Here is a 21,619-nt window from a genome sequence, read left to right as displayed (position 1 = left end):
TATTAGTTTATAAATATTTCAAGTTTTCTTCAATAAAAATTACTGAGAAGATAACAATGAAATACGAAATACCGTCAGTCGTCCGTAGCGTTCAAACGTACTAGGACTTTTCCACACAAAATCTAAACAACGCTGCTTGAAACTCAAACAGATAATCGATTCGCAACCGATGACGTACCGCTACGTCAAAATCAAATTAGGTGGTTGTCACCGACGACGTAGCAGTACGTCAAGCTCCGAGTGAGATATTTTCGCTGGTCACATGCTGCTAGTACTAAATCTTCACTCTGACATATTTTCATCGCGGCTCTAATTGCATGACCTGTTTCTTATAACGACAACAGCGAACCTGATGATGGAGCTGTATCAGAGGAACATACATATGCAAGCTGATCGTACGTAATCTGTCATATTCAATGGGTCACATTCAGTGAAAATAGAATAGAAAGTGGAATTGTTGAAGCAAGTGAAGAGAATCTTGTGACGGACACTATGGCGTCAAAAATGAAAAAGTGAGAAGTGGATATCAGTGGAGGTCGTATGGGGTAGAACCGAAGGACACGTGGGAATGTTAAATAAAATAAATATTTCAAGAAATAGAAATGGAAAAGTTGGAAGAAATTAATATACTATCACTAAATGATAAACGAGGGCTCGTGACAAAATAATTAGACACTCGAGGAGGATGCAGAAATAGCACACGTCTTGTGAAACACACCGAGCGACTTGACACGTTACGTGCATCCACTGTATGCAGTTTGAGTCAGTTCATCACTGCGGTGGTTGCGAATGGGATAAATCACAGTGGAGAAATTTGTACGAAAAGATACAGGCCACCCTGTATGATACTTCTCTTGTATTACATTGGAACCTGCATTAGTCGAATGTTCTATTCGAATTCGAGCATTCCATTACCTAAAAATTTTTTGCTTGTGTGGCAAAGGACACTTACGTGTGTTTTTTATAATTTCATATTACTTTCCTATTACTTTGATACGAAGGTAATGTTGTACGCGTTAATATTTCGTGTCTAATGACATCAAAGAGGAAACGTGAGGTAAGAAGCGTGGAAAGGAAAGAAGAGATACATGAGAAATTAGAAAAAGGCGTGGAAGTGCCGGAAAAGTTGCAGAAATTGAACATTAGAAGATTGATAATTAATAACGTGAAAAACAGAAACGTGTAATTAAAAGTTACTCAGATGTTCCGACAAGTAGGAAAACATTAATCCACATGAAAAATAAATACCTATGCTCTGCTGTTTTATAATAATTGTGGTAAATCAACAATAAAGAAATATCATTATCTAGATATGTATTCTGAGAAAAAGTTTCGGAATTTCGATAAATATTATCTTCGACTGATAAGTCGAATAAGTCTTCGTGTTGAGAAAAAGAAGATCACAGTGAAAGCAGAAGACGACGCCTTCTTGTTTTAAATTGTTTATGGCGTTGGAGAGAGGAACCGTGGATAGTTTGAGACACAAACAGAATATAATTCAAAGCAGTGCAATGAACAGGCTTGAACAGGAAGTTCGTTCCGTTTTTCGTAGCGAGATGGATCTCAGTTTGAACAACAGCTATCAGCCTCAATTTGATTGGTCGAAACTAGTATTGATTAATTAACAGTGTTGAGTGTAAAACGAACATTTTCCGATGTCTTTTTTTTTGTTGGCCAGGCACCAGTTCAAACATAGTTCATCAAGACAATGCAAAAGTTTAAGCAACAGCTTTTAATTACAAGTCAATTGATTTACCAGATATTGATGATTAATTGATAGTCAACTGTACAGTGTAAAACAAACATTTTCCGAAGTCCTTGTTTTTTGATGGCCTGCCATCGATTCAAACATAGTTCATTAAGACAATGCAAGAGTTCAAGCAATAGTTTTTAATTACAAGTCAATTGATTTACCCGATATTGATGATTAATTGATAATCAACTGTTGAATGTTAAACAAACATTATCCGATGTCTTTTTTTTTGTTGGCCAGGGACCAGTTCAAATATAGTTCATCAAGACAATGCAAAAGTTTAAGCAATAGCTTTTAATTACAAGTCAATTGATTTACCCGATATTGATGATTAATTGATAATCAACTGTTGAATGTTAAACAAACATTATCCGATGTCTTTTTTTTTGTTGGCCAGGGACCAGTTCAAATATAGAGACAATGCAAAAGTTTAAGCAATAGCTTTTAATTACAAGTCAATTGATTTACTCGATATTGATGATTAATTGATATTCAACTGTTGAACGTTAAACAAACACTTTCCGATGTCTTTCTTTTGTTGGCCTGCCATCAATTTAAACATAGTTCATCAAGACAAAGCAAAAGTTTAAGCAATAGCTTTTAACTACAATTCAATTGATTTAACTCGGTATTGATGATTAATTGATAGTCAACTGTACAGTGTAAAACAAACATTTTCCGAAGTCCTTGTTTTTTGATGGCCTGCCATCGATTCAAACATAGTTCATTAAGACAATGCAAGAGTTCAAGCAATAGTTTTTAATTACAAGTCAATTGATTTACCCGATATTGATGATTAATTGATAATCAACTGTTGAATGTTAAACAAACATTATCCGATGTCTTTTTTTTTGTTGGCCAGGGACCAGTTCAAATATAGTTCATCAAGACAATGCAAAAGTTTAAGCAATAGCTTTTAATTACAAGTCAATTGATTTACCCGATATTGATGATTAATTGATAATCAACTGTTGAATGTTAAACAAACATTATCCGATGTCTTTTTTTTTGTTGGCCAGGGACCAGTTCAAATATAGAGACAATGCAAAAGTTTAAGCAATAGCTTTTAATTACAAGTCAATTGATTTACTCGATATTGATGATTAATTGATATTCAACTGTTGAACGTTAAACAAACACTTTCCGATGTCTTTCTTTTGTTGGCCTGCCATCAATTTAAACATAGTTCATCAAGACAAAGCAAAAGTTTAAGCAATAGCTTTTAACTACAATTCAATTGATTTAACTCGGTATTGATGATTAATTGATAGTCAACTGTACAGTGTAAAACAAACATTTTCCGAAGTCCTTGTTTTTTGATGGCCTGCCATCGATTCAAATATAGTTCATTAAGACAATGCAAGAGTTCAAGCAATAGCTTTTAATTACAAGTCAATTGATTTACCCGATATTGATGATTAATTGATAGTCAACTGTTGAATATTAAACAAACATTTTTCCGATATCTTTTTTTGGTTTTGTTGGCCAGGCACCAGTTCAAACATAGTTCATCAAGACAATGCAAAAGTTTAAGCAATAGCTTTTAATTACAATTTAATTAATTTAATCTGATATTGATGATTAATTGATAGTCAACTGTTGAATGTTAAACAAACATTTTCCGATGTCCTTTTTTGTTGCCCTGCCATCAATTCAAGCACAGTTCATCAAGACAATGCAAAAGTTTAAACAACAGCTTTTAATTACAAGTCAATTGATTTACCCGATATTGATGATCAATTGATAATCTACTCTTGAGTGTAAAACAAACATTTCCCGATGTTTTTTCTTGTTGCCCTGCCATCAATTCAAACATAGTTCATCAAGACAACCCAAAAGTTTGAGCAATAGCTTTTAACCACAATGTAATTGATTTAACCCGATATTGATGATCAATTGATAGTCAACTGTACAGTGTAAAAGAAACATTTTCCAAAGCCCTTGATTTTTGATGGTCTGGCACGAATTGAAACATGCTTCGCCGAGGCAACGGGAAACTATATGTATCAAACGTCACACGACAAATATTGGTGCAACTCGAATGGGATGTTCTGCGCCATCTACCATATTCTCGCGATCTTGCACGCTCAGATTATCATATACCCGCTCGTTACAAAACTACCTTCGAAAATAAGAACTGGTGTTCTTTGGAAGACTGGAAAAACAAATTGGAACTATTCTTTTTCTCGGAAGACTAAGCGATTCTACGCTAATGGAATAGCGAAGTTATCAAAAGGATGACAAAAAGACATCGAAAGGAATGGCGCATACATCGATCGAAAACGGTAGACGTAAAAGAGAAAACACGTACTACAGTTTGGCCGTAAAAACGAGACGAACTTTCCATTGAAGCCAATATTAACAAAATTTGTTTCGCCAGTAAAGAAGATGTAGAATCCACAAATAATTAAATTCATTTAATTAAATTACATTCAATTTTGATTTTAATTTAATTAATTCAATAATTTATAATAATTCAAAGGATTCAATTTTGATTTTAATTTAATTAATTCAATAATTTATAATAATTCATTGGACGTATTACATTTACTTTATATCGTGTTCTTTCTCATTTTAATGATTTTGAAATACAGAATGATAATGATAAAAACAGACGCTGTTTCCATTATTCGTTTCTATATTGTAGAATTCTCTCATCTGCTGACTAAATTAGGATACTGGAGGTTCCAACGTACTTCCATTTTTCTTTATGTATTTATATTTACATTTAATATGATAAATTATATTTATATGCAATGAATTATATTTATATATAATGTGTTCATATTTACCTTGAAATTGAGTGAGAGTATCGGCTCGCAGGCGGTATCGAGGTATCTGTTCTTCTAGCAAACTGATGATCTCAACTTCTGGAAGTTCAGCTCCACTGCATACCTCTACAATAGAGTTAATTTCGTATTTATATTTTACTCTTATCACTCCATCAAATCACTTTTAACAGTTATACTTAACATTTATATTAAACAACCAATTGAATTGTTAGAAATCCTCCTAAAATTTTACCTCTCACTTACTGTACACCTTATTTATAGCAATTTGTTTTTCCTATCACAGACGCACGTATCATTGGAGCGTTAAAAATCATGGCAGTGTAAGTCAAGAGATTCTGAGAATTAGAATTTAGCATTTCAAATCCTACAAACATCATCTCCTCGTAATTAACGATGTTATAGTTTTACTTTCTTTCACGATACGTTTTCGTGCTCTGAGAACGTACGATAAATTTCTGGTAACAATGAACGTTGCACGCTACTTTACGAAGAAACCAGTAAACTGACTTACACCACTACGATCCTCAGTCATCCAATACGTTACGTGCATGTTTCTGATAAAGCTGAATAATTAATTATCACTTAACATTTAAAACGATATAGAACAATATAATTTAACAATTTCTACGTATCTATTATTACAAATAAAATATAGTATACTCTATGTGATTTTCTAGTAGGTTGTTCGTATAAGCTTGGAAGATTTTCTGTAGCTTCTGCAATGCAGATCTGCTTGGAAGTCTCAGACGTTTTACACGTGTTTTTCAATGTGTTTATGAAATGAATTGCATGGAATTTTCTCTCGAAAAGTAATTATAACAATGCAGCTGGAAAGTATGTATTTTCTATACGATCCTCTTAATTTCTCATAGCGGGATCATCGAACCGTAATACGTATGCTTACAAAGACAGTGTCTAATATGCTGATTTAACACGACAAGATCTAACAAGCTACACTTAATTGGTGTGGCATTACTCGAAAAAGTGTTCTCAAATTTGTCTTGTTATGAATTATTCCATCAGATCAGATTGTTTGAGATTATCATTCGATAAAAAAAAAGGAAAGAAAAGAAAAAAGGGAACATTATCATAGTTAATTATCTTAATCGTCAGCAGTGAAGTTTATTAATTACTAAATTATCCAAGTTCGTTAAATTGAAAGCATGTGATATATATGGCGAAAGAAATCAAATTGCGTTGTAATAGAACAATTCTCATTGTCTAACGATCACTATGAGAAACACTGATGTAATCGATTCTACTGCATACTGTCAAGCTAAATTAACTAGAAATACAAAACCACTTATACCAACACTCAATCTGATAGGCAATCATGCTTGCTGGCAATAATGCACGCATTTAATAGAGCGAACGATTTCTTCAGTGATTTTTTATTCGTGTATAAAGCAACATTATTTTTCAATACGGTTTAGCAATTAGAATAGAAAGAAAATTTTTAATTCTGTTTGGATAAAATTTTTGCTTTTAAATTGGCATTATAATTAGATGATACGTTTGAATAATTGAACTACTCTAAATATGTATTTGTTGATAATTTGGAAGAAATGAAGTGAATTTAAGAGAAAATTAGGTGCAGAGACTTCTAGGTAGAAAAGAAACATTTTTCTTTTATGATTTAAGTTCATGTAACTGTGATTATTTAAGTTTAACTATGTTATATTTCTTTGTACAATATCAAACAATACCAAAGCAAACTTTTAAATTTCAAATGAATCTGAAAATTTTCAAATTACGAATAAGCTTGAACATTTTCAAATTTCAAATAAGCTGGAACATTTTCAAATTTCGAGTAAGTTTGAACATTTTCAAGTTTCAAGTAAGTTTGAGCATTTTCAAATTTCAAGTAAGTTTGAGCATTTTCAAATTTCAAGTAAGTTTGAGCATTTTCAAATTTCAAGTAAGCTTGAACACAATCAAGTTTCAAATAAGCTGGAACATTTTCAAATTTCAAGTAAGTTTGAGCATTTTCAAATCTCAAATACGTTTGATCGTCGTCAAATTTCACAGATGCCTGAACATTTTCAAATTTTAAATAGGCTGGAACATTTTCAAATTTCAAGTAAGTTTGAGCATTTTCAAATCTCAAGTGAGTTTGAGCGTTTTCAAGTTCCAAATAAGTTTGAACATTTTCAAATCTCAAGTGAGTTTGAGCGTTTTCAAGTTCCAAATAAGTTTGAACATTTTCAAATTTCAAGTGAGTTTGAGCGCTTTCAAGTTCCAAATAAGTTTGAACATTTTCAAATCTCAAGTGAGTTTGAGCGCTTTCAAGTTCCAAATAAGTTTGAACATTTTCAAATCTCAAGTGAGTTTGAGCGCTTCCAAGTTTCAAGTAATTTTTAGCGTTTTCAAATTTCAAGTAAGTTTGAGCGCTTTCAAGTTTCAAGTAATTTTTAGCGTTTTCAAATTTCAAGTAAGTTTGAGCGCTTTCAAGTTTCAAGTAATTTTTAGCGTTTTCAAATTTCAAGTGAGTTTGAGCATTTTCAAATCTCAAATACGTTTGAGCGTCTTCAAACTTCACAGATGCCTGAACATTTTCAAATTTTAAATAGGCTGGAGCATTTTCAAATTTCAAGTAAGTTTGAGCATTTTCAAATATCAAGCAAGTTTGAGCATTTGCAAATTTCAAATAAGCTTGAACATTTTCAAATTTCAAATAAACTGGAGCATTTTCAAATTTCAAATAAGCTGGAACATTTTCAAATTTCAAATGAGCTGGACATTTTCAAATTTCAAATAAGTGAAAATTTCTACATTTCCGATAAAGGGTGAGCAAAAAATTGCACGGTTTTGGTCTCATGATTTTGGGATGAAACATAGTACCTAATGATGAAATGAAATTGTCAAGTTGAATTGACTATTAATTTGTCAAACACAGGAAGTTAAAAACATGAAAATTCATTAACCACATCAGCCGATCATATGCTCCGACCTACAGACTTCTATATTTAAGAAATTGTTGCCAGATCTTTGGCCGGTTGCTAACAACGAACTCGAACTTAGATTTTCAAAATTCACAATGACCGATTCAATATAGCGATCCAAATAATATGCCAAAAAATGTCCTAATATTCATAAAACTTTCATTCAAAGAACTCTGATGTTAAAAAGTTATAAAGGGAGTTTTCAAACTTAAAGTAATATTTAATAACAATAATAATTTTAATAGTAATTACTCTACTTATAATAATTACTTACTATTTTAATAATGATTTATTTTATTATAATGGAAAGCTTGTTTGAAACAGCTTGTTGGAAAATTATACTTGTCGGTAAAGTTAAAACCAGACGAAAATTAATCGCAGAATATTACTACACACGCTAAAGTGATAACTTTCCGACTGTTGGCTATTGCAATCACATTATACCAATTGTACGGTTCCTTGGATATGGCAATATTATGTGATTCATGTACATACCCAATCCTCATATACGTAACGTATCTATCGTCATTTCAAAGGAACAAAATCAAGAAAAATAAATAATCCTGTAACAGGTGTTTTTTTTTAAATATATCACCCGCTATATTGAATCGGTCATATGAATTTTGTAAACCTAAGTTCAAATTCGTTGTAAGCAATCGGCAAAACCTCTGGCAATAATCTTGTCAATTACCAGACATAAACGTACGTCGAAACGTATGAGCTGTCGCTTTAATGAATTTTCATATTTATCACCTGCCGTATCTCTCAGAAACGAATTGTCAGCTCAGCTTGAAAACTTGTTGCGATTGATATACCATCGTAAAGTACGATTCGACACAAAATTCTGATCCACTCTTTGAAAATTTCAATTTATTTCTACTAACAATCGATCGAATGTATCGTCATAAATTAGTAACATAATAATTTTCTTATCAAAATTAGTAGTATGATCAAATAGGTTTTTGTATGCGTAAATATTATTTTTGTTTGCTTATTATGTTGTAATAATATATTGTACGGTTATCTGCTGGTTGGCTCAACAGAGCCAGTTGTAAACGTAAAATAGATATTAAAAAAGAATATTGTATAATTAAAAATAAAAAAGGTGTGTTATATAAGCATAGGATCATAAATGTTTTCTTACAAAGTTATAACAACAATATCGAAATTATAAGTGACTGGTTTCTTGTCTGATTCTACATGGAAACGGATGTAAATTTTGTATTTATTAGAACAACAACTTCAGTAAACATGATTAATCGATCGAACGAGAATCCAGTCACTTATAATTTTCGTATTGTTGTTGTTACTTTGTGATACAACGTTTACGATCTTACCTTTGTATAACACTTTTTCTTATTTTTGATCATACAATTTGGCGGGATAAAAATGAGACACCTTGTATATATTTTTATGAACATAACCTATTACCACACATTTCTACGTAAAAGAAGTTATTAATTACTTTTCATTTCCTCTAGCGAAGCTAAATGCGAGGAATTGTAAAGTTAGAATTATTTCTATTCGCAAACGTTTTTACATATTTCTAGAGATACTTTGGTATACATATCTATAAGATATTTAAGTACATATTCCAAAAAGATTGCAACGCTGGTATAAGTATACAACTTTCTACAAGATGCTTTACTAATTGCTAATACAGACGCTATACGCATAAACATGACTTGCGTTAATTAATTGTAATAAATGTCAAATTGCACTTTTTTCAGATTTACTAATACATATACTACGATATATTAAATATGGCATCGCTTTCCATTTCTAGGCAATCTGTACAAATTTGATTGTATATGAAAAACTGATTTTAATATATACGTTACATTTATTAAATATTTCCCTCGAGGAATTAATCGTGAATACCGTGAAATGAATAAAAAAAGAAAAAGCTTATTGAACATATATTTTCAATAATTTAAGAAAAATTATATATACGTGATTTATCAATAACAGTCAATTGCAAATTTTACGTATGTAAATACGTATTCTTTTACCGATCGTACTTTAAATATCAAATCAACGTCATGCCACGTAAGAGTCATATATAGCTAGAATTCTCGTATTCGTTTCCTATTTGTTGAAAAGTATTTTAAGTGTGTTATTTCTCAAGGAAAATTATTTAAAGATACAAAATTATATAATCGAAGGGAAGCTGTTCATTTCCCGGCAAACGAAAATAAGCGTTTAAGTCGTAAAATACTCTGACTTTTGAAAACCGTATAGATTTATGTAATGTTGCCGGTGCTGCCACCTAGCAGCGTGAGCACGATACAAAGCAAAATACAAAGTCGGTCTCTGTCGATAACAAAGCTCTATTCACATTATGTACATAGATAATCGTGAACCGAACAACGAAGACATTCGAGATTTAACGAAACAAAATACGCAGCTCGGAACTGAATAAAGCAATACGGTTTGAACGTAAATTAGAAAGTGGAAAGACTGCCTGGTAAAGAATCGTACCGTTTCTCCATTTGTTAAGAATGCTTTCCTTCTTTTCCAGGATTTTTTTAAGTCTCGTAGGGCCAGTGGGCCGACTAGACTCAGCACTTCTTAAGTACATAATCCTTAATTCTAACTCATTTTAGACACGAACCTCTCTATCTTTCTGAACACAATCACTTCAATGCTTAATTATGTTTAGAATATTTTTTCACTCGTGTAATATTACTGTTCACTTATCCACATGTATTTATTGTCAGTGGATACGTAGCTTTAATTTCTTTTTATGTATATATTACAACCTGTTAGATATGCTTTATATTTGGCACATAAAGTGCATGACTACGTAAACACCAAATAAAAAGCTTTACGATACCGAATGAGTTTACAACCTTATTTTTCGGTATCAAGAAGTGCAAAAAGGAAGAAAATGAAGGAGAAACCGAGAAAAATGACCAACAGATATTCGTAATGTCAATGTAATTGACTTTTCGCAGTCGATATAACGTTACGAACGTTCAAATGGCATTATGCTGCATTGAAAGAGGCGATGAGCACACGTCTTTTATGTCATATCTCTAATTTATTTATACGGTAATTGTTATTTATAATTTCACAGGACACTTCCTCTAGTCGAAAAATGTAACGTTAAAATTTCTCACGAAATTTATGATATCACCAATAGTTAAATTTGCAACGAGTTCTTATTAAAAAGTAGAATTGGTGAAATTGAAATTCTGCAGAGTGGAGGAAACGATCAGACGGATTCGCGAGTCGAGTGAGAACTTAGTGCTCGAACAGACCGAACAAAATAGCACAAATCTATTGGCTCGTTGCCAATCTTGTTTCTTTAGGAACCCTGAATAGGTTGATCGAAAAACATCGATTTCTATCAATTTTACTCGCTATCATCATTTTTTTATTATCTCGCACTTCGCAGTAATTCCATTTCGCTAACGGTCGAATTTACCGAAATTTACCGGTGAAAATAAAAACCTCGCGAATCGGGTCAACAAATTTTTAGGCTCTAGAACCGATGACGTTCCCACGGGATAAATATAATTTTTGCAAATAACTATTCCTACAGCGACTCGTATATTTTTCATTTCGTTTCAATATTACGAATTTTTGTAATTTTCAATTAATTTTTATTTAATTTTAATGAAGTTTACGAGCTAAACAACAGAACACTGTTCTGGGAAAATTCGATTCTGCGAATCTTTCGTAACATCTTTTCCTCGTTTTCTAACACATCTACGCGATAGATCGATCAACATAGAAATTTGTAAAAATCTTCGAATAGGTCCACGTTAATTAATTTACCAGCTTGTTATCGATGGACTGCGGAATCTTATGAAAAGTTTAAAAATACCAAAATACATAAAACGTACGCAACATTGCAAAAGCAGACAGAACATCCAAATAACATTACAACATAGTACTTCTTATACTTAACAGGAAAATGAAATAACTGCCTAGGTTCTACCATTTTAATCGTGCTCGTGAAAACATTAACTTGCATAAAGATCAGTAATCTACTTTATCGGTATTATATTCAGCGTTAGACAAATGAACGCTAAAGTAGGAGAGCGTAAAATGACCGACCCTTTATAGGTCGGTTATTTTTAGAGCCACGCAACGAAGTACGTTAGTTATTTCGGCATCACCGTCAGAATCGTAAAATTATCTCGTCAGCTGATTCGAAACACCGTACACCTGCTTCAAATGCTTGGAGCACTGCTTAGGTGAATGGTCGTCGTAACTTACGTCAGTGGGCGAATTTAAATGTTCCAGCTACATCGAAAACCAGAAACTACACTTATAAAGTATGGCGCATATGTGCGAAGCAAATATGTCAGTACTATCACGGTCGCGTTAAATCTAAAGCTTTGCCTGATAGAGAAAATTTCAGACGATCGATACCATTGACAATATTATTTTGAAGCAATTTATTTATTCATAGTATTTTTATTACAACTCACAATGAAGCACATGTGTGGAGATTTTAATTGAAATAAATAAATAAATAAAGTAGTTTTATTTCCATTGGCTGGAGCTTCTTTCTTCTCGTTGTGTCATTGGGTTGAACAGTAAGATCGTTTCGTTTTTATGGCCAAACCGAAGCATATCTTGTTACCTCTACGTTTATTGTTTACCATCGACGCATGCGTTTAACCTTTCGATGACTTTTCGTTATCCTTGTGGTGATGTCGTTATTCTATTGGCGTATAATCGCTCGGTTCCCCAAAACAGACGAGTTCTAATAGTCGAGCTAGTTTTGTAACGAGCGCAATGAGTAATAGCGTGGCGTGGAAGATCGCGAGAATATGGTAGATGGGGTAGAACATCCTATTTAAGTTACACGGATATTTGTCGCGTGACGTTTGACACGTGTAGTCTTATGTTGTGAACTTACGTGGTAAACCATGTTTGAGCTGGTGCCACGCCAACGAGAAACAAATATTTGGGAAAATGTTTGTTTTACACTTTACAGTTAACTGTTAACTAATGATCGATAGATCACATTAGAGCAATTAAATCGAGGTTAACAGCCATTATTTAAGGTTAGGTTCATCTGGCTACGAGAAACGGAATGAACTTTCTGTTCAACCCAATACGATATTTTTTGACGGCTTATTTAATAGTTGATAGAATAATTGGTGTTGTTTGTTAGCCTCCAATTTTTTAAATTTTAAACTTTTTATTGTTGTTCCAAACTGCTCCACACGTTTGCTCCAAAGAAATAATCATCTGTTTCTAAAGATTACAGGAACAACGCCAAAAAAGTGAGTTATTAACCAGACTATTTTTTGATAATGGAATATTTAAAAATTGCTGTAGAATGTTCTAGTTGTTCTGAACATTGCTCCAAGCTATCGTTTAAATATCATATTTAGATTAGGAAATAATTTAATGGAACTGTACCCATAAGACAATGGACATTTCTTTCCAGTTTGACATAAATATATATAAATATATATAGAATAATATTGTATAATATACAATAAATTGCATAACATGTATTGTACAGTACAATGTACTTGTATAATATATATTATACAAAGTGATATATATATAATACATATTATATTCTATATTATATTATACATTATTGCTTTGTATAGTATATATTATACAAGTAAGAAAGTAAAATAACTAAGAACAAAATGTTCAGCATTATAAAATAATTAGCAATTAACAATAAATTGTATAACATGTATTGTACAGTACAATGTACTTGTACAATAAACATTATACACAGTGATATATATAATACATATTATATGTAATATTATTACTTTGTATAGTATATAATGTACAAGTAACAAAGTAAAATAACTAAGAATGAAATGTTCAGCATTATACAATAATTAGCAATTCACAATAAATTGTATAATATGTATTGTACAGGTAGCAAAGTAAAATAACTAAGAGGAACTAAACGTTTAGCTTTATTAATTATTTAGCTGACAAGATTATCGCACCTCATAACATATGTAAGCAGCATACACAAAAAGGTAGAGAAGAAGAAAAAAAGTGTAAAATTGAAGATGAAAAAGGATTTCTCAGCACAATTTTCCCTTTCCACGTAAATATACAAGACAATACCACACACATGAACTACATACACACATTACAGATAAAGGATATATTGCACATTGACTGAGTAACAATAATAGTAAGTTAAGCAGCGATTGTAGAAACTACACAAAAGCGGAAACAATTGGAGAAACAGTTTAATGTAGGCATACAGTGCCCTGAATAATTATAAACTCAATCCTATCGTTCGTAATATTAAAACAAACGTTGACGGAACTATTTTGACAAAACAAATTTATATAATTTTATGTTATAATAAAAAACAAAGACGAAGGATACAAGAAAGAAAAACTTTCTTTTTTTCAAGTCCGGTAAAAATGAAATTTTTTCTGGAAATTGTGTTTTTGATTCTGAAAGAAATGTAAACTCAATGTAAATTTTCTTTCGTCTTCGTTCGATATTTTTTTTCTTATTTTTTTTTTTTTGTTTTTATTTTATTCCTTTATTTTTGATTGCTTTTATTAATTTGTTAGGTACGCCATCCACTAACTTATATGATATTTCGTTTTGAATAAGTTTCTCGTCCACACGTATTTTATTCGTTTTTTATTTTCAACAATATTTTTTATAGCTATTTCTCCTGAACGTAAACTTCTCTCACTAGAATTCCACACAGGTTGTCGATAACGTTCAGATGAGGAATCGATGCTGGCCATGGGAATAATTCTATTCAGAAATCTGGAAGCCACTTTTTTTATACTCGCGGCTATACGAATAGCAGCGTCGTTTATTTGAAAAATTATTTTTTCGTTCTCTATTTCGGTTATCAAAGGCAATAATTCGTCACGTAACATCTCCCGATATCCTTTAATTTACTATTTACATTTTACTACTTACGAAAACAATTTCTCTTAACTACGATGCCCATATCTGCACACGATGTTTTTTTTTTTTAATGTTGAAGAAATAACGCGGAAAACATGCTTGATTCTATAATTATTCACAACACGGTATATTACATACCGTATGTGTTATATAGGGTGTCATGGAACTGGCGCACAAACCGACAGGAGGTAAATCCATATGAAAAAGTAAGTCGAAGATATGGAACGACGTGTTTTCTACGAAGCTTTATTTTCGAGAAGATCCAATTTGCAAATTTATGTATAATCAAGTATAATTGGACGTGGCTAATTGTGGATTGGACAGGAGCAAATAACCGGTAGGAAGTTGTTGTACGAGCGAAGATAAGTCGAAAATGTAGAATGAAGTTTTTGCACCAGACGCTTCGTTTCCGAGGAAAATAAATCAAAAGCTTGACGGTAGACGTGCGCTAGCCCAGTTCTTAATTAAACGTGTTCATACTCTATTTTCTTCGGAATGAAGCCTTAAACGAAACCACTTCATTCCACATTTTTCACTTGTTTCCGCACGTACTCCGTGCATTTGCTTCCACGTTGATAAAATGATCCTCAAAAATTACGAATCTTGTCCTTATTTATGAAACCATTCAAATTAAACAAAGAATATGGCAAAAGTAACAATCGATATCGCGGAGATAAGATACGGAGATAACGGCAATGGCAGGAAGCACACCAGGACGTTTACCAGGACTATTCATAGTAATAGAGAAAGATATTTAGTAATATAGGTGCGAGGAGAGACAGAGATCTCGTAATTCGAAACTTCCATTTAAAATACACGGATAACCTGATAGGTTTTCAGACTCATTTTTCTCGAAAACGAAACGTCGAACGAAAAAATGTTATTCTTCTTTCTCGATTTATTTTTTATTATTTTTCCACCTAAACCGCTCGTACCATACTTTCGAAGACACTCTGTATATTATCACATATTTCTCCATAAGACTGACACAAAAGACAAAACTAGACAGCAACATGTACACGGATACTATATATTAGTATAATTACAAACACAATTACATATCACACGCAACACACACTATACAAAATTTGTATTATATTTTATTATATATTATTATATACTTGTATTATATAATTTGTATACCGGTTGTGTATTAGTAACGAGTAGAAAGAGAGTAGAATGAGATCTCATTCATTCTCATTGATGTAGCTAAAGACTGATACCAAATAAATGATCGTTAAAAAAGAAAAAAAAGAGAAAAAGTCTAAAAGAAAGACGAAAAAATAATATTCTATATTTCTTTCCTATTTTCTCGCAAGGGATCGTTCTTCACCGTTCGTTTGACGTACATATATATATATATATATAACGTATATATAGTTAAATGTAGGTACAATAGCAAATAAAAGAAAGCTTAAAATTGATACACTATGGATTTCAGTAACTCTTGTTACCGAACATTTCCTGCCATATCGATAACGATCATCTATTCTGCAGTATACGTACACTGTACTTATTTGTTGCTCTTATTAGTCGACTGCGGATGTTTACGCGTCTTTGTAGGGAATTTAAGATCCCAAAAATCTTGAGAGTGCGTATAATACGTAAGAATATACGCAATATTTAAAACGAGGCACCTACTGTGATATTCGATAGACGAAACAAATTTCCAATTAGTTTCCGTTTCTCTAATTATCCCGATAAAAACGTGAAATTGCATAAACATGCACAGCCTGCTAGTTACATATAAATTCATCTCGCAAAATTACCATGTCGTTTTATGCTTTTTATTTTATAACTTTCTTTTGCCCGCCACATAATAAATATATAAATAATATTATAAAAATATCACAAAAACATTTTTATCGATCGATCAATGGTATTCAAAAGTTGCAAACGTTTATCGTTACCGATAACAGGTAACCGTGAATTTACAGCATTAAATTAATTTCATATCGATTGCTTTCGAATTGGCTACGGTTATTTCACTCGAATTATTTTCCTATTTTATTGATTTAGGAAACGAAGTTCTCACTTAGTTGCAATGGCTCTACCGATTTTCTATAGGAATACTCTACAGGAAACAGGAAGCTTCGCAAATCTCGTTTATTCTCCTTAAACGAGGAAAATTATTCGTTTATGCTAGTTCGATGTCGAAATGCCTCTATGCAATGATGACTATAACGAAGAAGTGGTAGACGATGACAACGGCAACAATGATGATGATGATGATGATGATGATAATGATGATGATGATGATGATGATGAGGATAATGATGATAGTGATGATGATGATAATGATGATGATGATCGTAACGATAATGATGATGATAATGACCGAGAGAAGTAATCATCATTTGCCGGCGGTGAATGTCGTTTGCCATGGAGGTTCGCAGACCACCATAAAATACTCGTTCTCGAGAACAGAGGGGATAGTTGCTTCTTTGAGTTCAAGAAGATTAGAGCACTTCTTTCATGCATGAATCGCACCCGAGAACTCCTCATCGAACGTGGAAACTTCATCTGCTCGGATGAATTCAGTGATTGTATTAGAGTGCTGAAAGTGTTTACGCGGGAAACGATCGCGAAGGATCTGTCGGAAAACTAATTGTCGAACCCGTGACATTCGCTTCCGCGAATTCTAACTTATTCTGTGACTTGTGAACATTGCGTCATTCGTAAAGTTGCATCTGTACTGTTCGTAATTGAGAACGCAGGTAAGTGGTTGACACACACGTCGCTAACAGGATTTCCATTACCCAGGATATTAGGTGCTAACGACTAATTTCCATGAGAAATCCGTTTGTATACTGTACGATGTCACGCGTGCTTTACGTGAATTATCGTGCAAATTTGGTCCGCCAGTTTTCATTCGTATTCGGCATTCGAATCGATACGTATTCTACGGTGTATTACGTAGAGCATTTCCGGTAACTATAGGACAAACCATAGCGTTCAGACGGTAGAAGATTAATTTTTTCTTCATTGAAAATTAATTTTAACCGAGGAAGAAAAATTTCGTTAGCAAAGATTGAATGATTTAGAGTAATGCGTCACGTGGTACGTGTTTCTTTTCCGAAAGCAGAGACGTTTGAAAGATTTCAAGGTCATGTATCTTGTTCCTTTTTCTTTTTTTTTTTTCTTGGATAAAACTATATATTTTACTGTACACCGTTTGATACGTTTGTCATTTCCTACAAAAATGTATTCAGGTACCGAAAAATGGCTAGTTTAAGAAATATGTGGTACTTTTTTTGGTACGAAGTTATAGTTATACTGTTTCTGTATGCCAGAAACACCTTGTATACAGTGCGTTCTGTGTAACCGGGAACGTTTGAATATTCGGAAAAATACGAAAAGATGTTCCGAACAAAAGATGTATGGTATCGAGGCAGACACACTGTGCTTTTATCCACTTAACCGGTGACATTGAAATATAACATTAAAATAAAATATTGACATTTGAGTATAATATTGAAATTAAAATATAATATTGACAGTAAAATTTTTCATTCAAAAATCATCATTTTTGTTACATATTTTTATAGCTGACTTACAGACGTTTTCAAAACACTGGACACTCGTGTCTTTTGCGTCACCCGTTATCGAGATATGAATTTTAAAATTCGATGTGCCGCCGGCATTAACGTTACCGATGCACACCACGCGGCGCATAAAGACGTTTCTCGTAACGCTGCTACTGGCACGGTATTACCGAAACACAAGATTGCGATTTTCTAATGTGTCCAAAGTAGTCGATCAATTCTCAGACTCGGTTACTTTATGTAATTGCTCGTATCGAATTTCTTATATGTTGAGTTTAAAAGATTATTTGTTTCCAGAGTTTAATTGTTTATCTTGCAATGTTTCGAAAACATCTGGGTGTCGGCTACGAGAATACGTAGTAAAAAATGGGGTATCCGTTTACGAATTTTAATGTCGCATTTACACAACGTTTCAAGGTCGTTGCAAGATACGTGACCCTCGATGTTATATAAGTTTTGTCCGGAACATTTTTCGTATCATTAGTATTTTTCCAGGTACTTGAGGATCTCCGATTAAACAGAACACAGTGTATTACTGTAGGTGGTGTGTGTTCTATGTAGCGTATTATTCGGTATCCGAATTGATACGCACTATGAATACATTTATATCATAAAACGCGTTGCCAGATTAGAATTCGAAGCGTGTACAGTTACATTAATATTCGGATACAGCACTATCTCTGTATTTTGTTGCTTTGTATAACAGAGAACGATTTAAATACCTAGTCACTTATTCTTCCAAAAATGTGAATCATTTATTGTAGGTTGAAAATCAGACAATATAATTGTCATAAGACAAATCTTAAAAGTTATGATATAAGAGATAATATTTTTAATTAAAGAAATATTTAATACGAATAACCATTACAAATGATAAAGGTTTGTTGGATAACCGGCAATAATTATCGATCGCGGGAATTTAATTTTAGTTACCGATAACCATTGTCGATAACCTGAATTGTATTTTGGCTACCGATAACCATTATCGATGACGAAAAATATTTTTCGTTACCATCAAGCAATGCCCACGATAAAAATTTTGTTTAGTTACATTCGACTATCGTCAATTGCTATTAATATTACCGATAATTAGTACATATTCATTGACAAAATAAAAAAGACATACATTTTAAAGCTTAAACATATTCTGTTAAAAAAAAAACACGATATGAAAATATACGAAACAAGGAATACGATAAGACATTGTAGTACAATACTTTTATTAACACCTGTATTAATATACTAATTAGTAAGTAATGTTAATAACAACTGACAATAGTCAAATTTTTATCGTAGACATTGATTGATGATAATTAAAAAAAATTCAGATCATTTATATTGGTCACTAACAATCAAAATCAAATTTTCGTCATCAATAATGTTTACTGGTAGCCAAAAGAAATTCCATCATGAATTATCATTCATAATAATTATTCCTAATCAGAAAAATAAAACATTAATATTTTTTGTTCATTTAATTGTTTTGTCGAGATTTGTCGATAACCGGCTTCCGTTCAAATAAAAATTGATTTTTGCTCGGACATTTTTCCAAAAAATATTTAAAATGGCTGTTATTTTGGATCTCTGTTGAAAATACATGAACAAGAAGTTGTTCATACAATAATGTTTAATTGTACAATTGTTGAATACTGATAGATTCGAGGGAGCATAATATCATAGAATCAGATATTATTTTTAAATGGAATTATTTAACGTTAACAAATTAGGAGAGTAATATTAATATCCACAAATTAATACCAATAAATTTGAATTGTTTAATATAAAATACGAATAGATTATTAATAAAAAAATTATAGGTGATTTTTTCGTACAAGTAGATAGTTTTTTTTTTGATATAAATAATGAAATAATTTGCAAAATACATCTTTAGTAGAAAATTGTCTTTACTTCACGTTACACTAATATCAGGGTACTTGTTTAGGTTCTACGATTTGGCAATTTTTTAAAATGGTTCGATCTGCGAAATAGATTTATTTTATGTAATTATTTTGCATAATTAAGAGTAGCAAAAATTAACATCAATACACCAAGATTTAGATCAAATTTAACGTGTCAGGAAAACGAAAGAATGCCAAATTGCATTGCCACTACATGACGCAGAAGTTTTGATAGAAGAAGACAGCTTGCAATTTATTATGGAGAAAAGGATAAAACCTTAGTGAAATTGCACAATTGTTAGTACTAACCGTAGCAGATATTATTAAAAATACGTACAAAGATGACCGTATCGAATTTAAGAAACAATGGGGACCTCTTTTTTGTTAAAAATTTGTTGTACAATTAAACGTTATTACTAATTGAATAATTGACTATCGAAGAAATTGTTTACGTATTTTCAAGCCAAAGTTGTATAGAATAACGATTGAATCGCTCCATAAATTATACAATAATACAATTATGCAAGATAACTACAATTCGTAATTGCAATTAAAATGCAATTACAAAATACAAATTGAATAATGTAATTAAAAGATATAAACACAAGACTGAGTCACTTATGAAATAAATAATAAATTGGGTTACTACAATTTAATATTATTTATATATATGTGCATGTAGTTGTTCAGAATGTCCAGTTTGACAACATATTTCAAGGTCATTGAAATCACCGTTTTCTGTATGATTATTAAATTAATAACAGAGGTACGTATTTATTGTTCCAAACTATCTACTTAATTTCCTGAACACATATCAGGTAAAAGAATATTTTTTTTTAAACTTATATCCTGATTAATTCAAGCAATTAAGATTAATATTTAAAACCAGTAGATCTGTCGATGAATTGTGTAAATTTTAATGTAAATTTTTAAAGAAATAATTAAATTGTATTATTTGTTGACTTTAGAAAAAAATGGCAAGTATTGCTCGCATATCATTAGTATTGCATTAATTTATATATTTTACTAACGTACACGTGTTATTGATGTACTAATGTACTACATTAAAGCGTCCGAGTATTTATGAGCGTTAGTATATATGTAAGTACAGTAGCTCACAAAAGTATTTAAATACTTGCAGAAACTTGTTACAAGTATACTTTTACAAATATATTTTGTGTGTTAACACTATAATTGGACACGATTATTCCCAAATTGTAATATTTAAAATTTGATACTTGAATCTGAAAATATACAGGGTGGTTGGTAACTGATGGTACAAGCGGAAAGGGGGTGATTCTACGCGAAAAAAGAAGTCGAAAATATAGAATAAATTTAATTATTTTTTTTAATTTTTTTTTTTTAATTTTTCCATCGAGACAACGATCTACAGTGAGATCCGTTATAACGAGACGTGATAAAGTGCACGCGTACCGAGCCAAAATTCAAAGTCGATTTTCTCGAAAACAAAGCCTCAAACGAAAAATTTTTATTCTATATTTTCGACTTCTTTTTTCACGTAGAATCACCCCCTTTCCGCTTGTACCACCAGTTACCAACCACTCTGTATATTATATAGATGTTACAATATATCTACTATAAGCATATATGTATTTCTATATTAACAGACGACAGCATCCCTTATATTAATAAGTCACCATATTTAATGCCATCATCTTTAGCAATAACTATGTATGTTTAAGACCACTGCTGTGTACTAACTTTCTACTATTAATAAGTGTATGCTTGCAGTAAATGTTTTGTAACTTCTATATACATTTCCAGATTCGTTTCAGATTTTACC

At 31.8% G+C, this 21,619-nt stretch overlaps 1 protein-coding gene across 1 annotated transcript in view; it reads right to left on the bottom strand.

Annotated features, from left to right (window-relative positions):
- Positions 1-21,619, bottom strand: part of milt (trafficking kinesin-binding protein milt) — a 102,611-nt gene that overhangs the window by 63,252 nt on the left and 17,740 nt on the right. Inside the window, exon 3 of the mRNA XM_069130798.1 lies at positions 4,546-4,650. Within this exon, the coding sequence (XP_068986899.1) occupies positions 4,546-4,650 (105 nt within the window). The remainder of the gene's footprint in view (positions 1-4,545; positions 4,651-21,619) is intronic.

This window comes from Bombus flavifrons, chromosome 17 (assembly GCF_040668555.2).
Source record: "Bombus flavifrons isolate JBK064 chromosome 17, iyBomFlav1_principal, whole genome shotgun sequence".
In the NCBI taxonomy this organism is placed as follows: domain Eukaryota; kingdom Metazoa; phylum Arthropoda; class Insecta; order Hymenoptera; family Apidae; genus Bombus; species Bombus flavifrons.
Note: the sequence above shows the minus strand (reverse complement) of the source record. Positions and strands in the feature narration are given on the sequence as shown.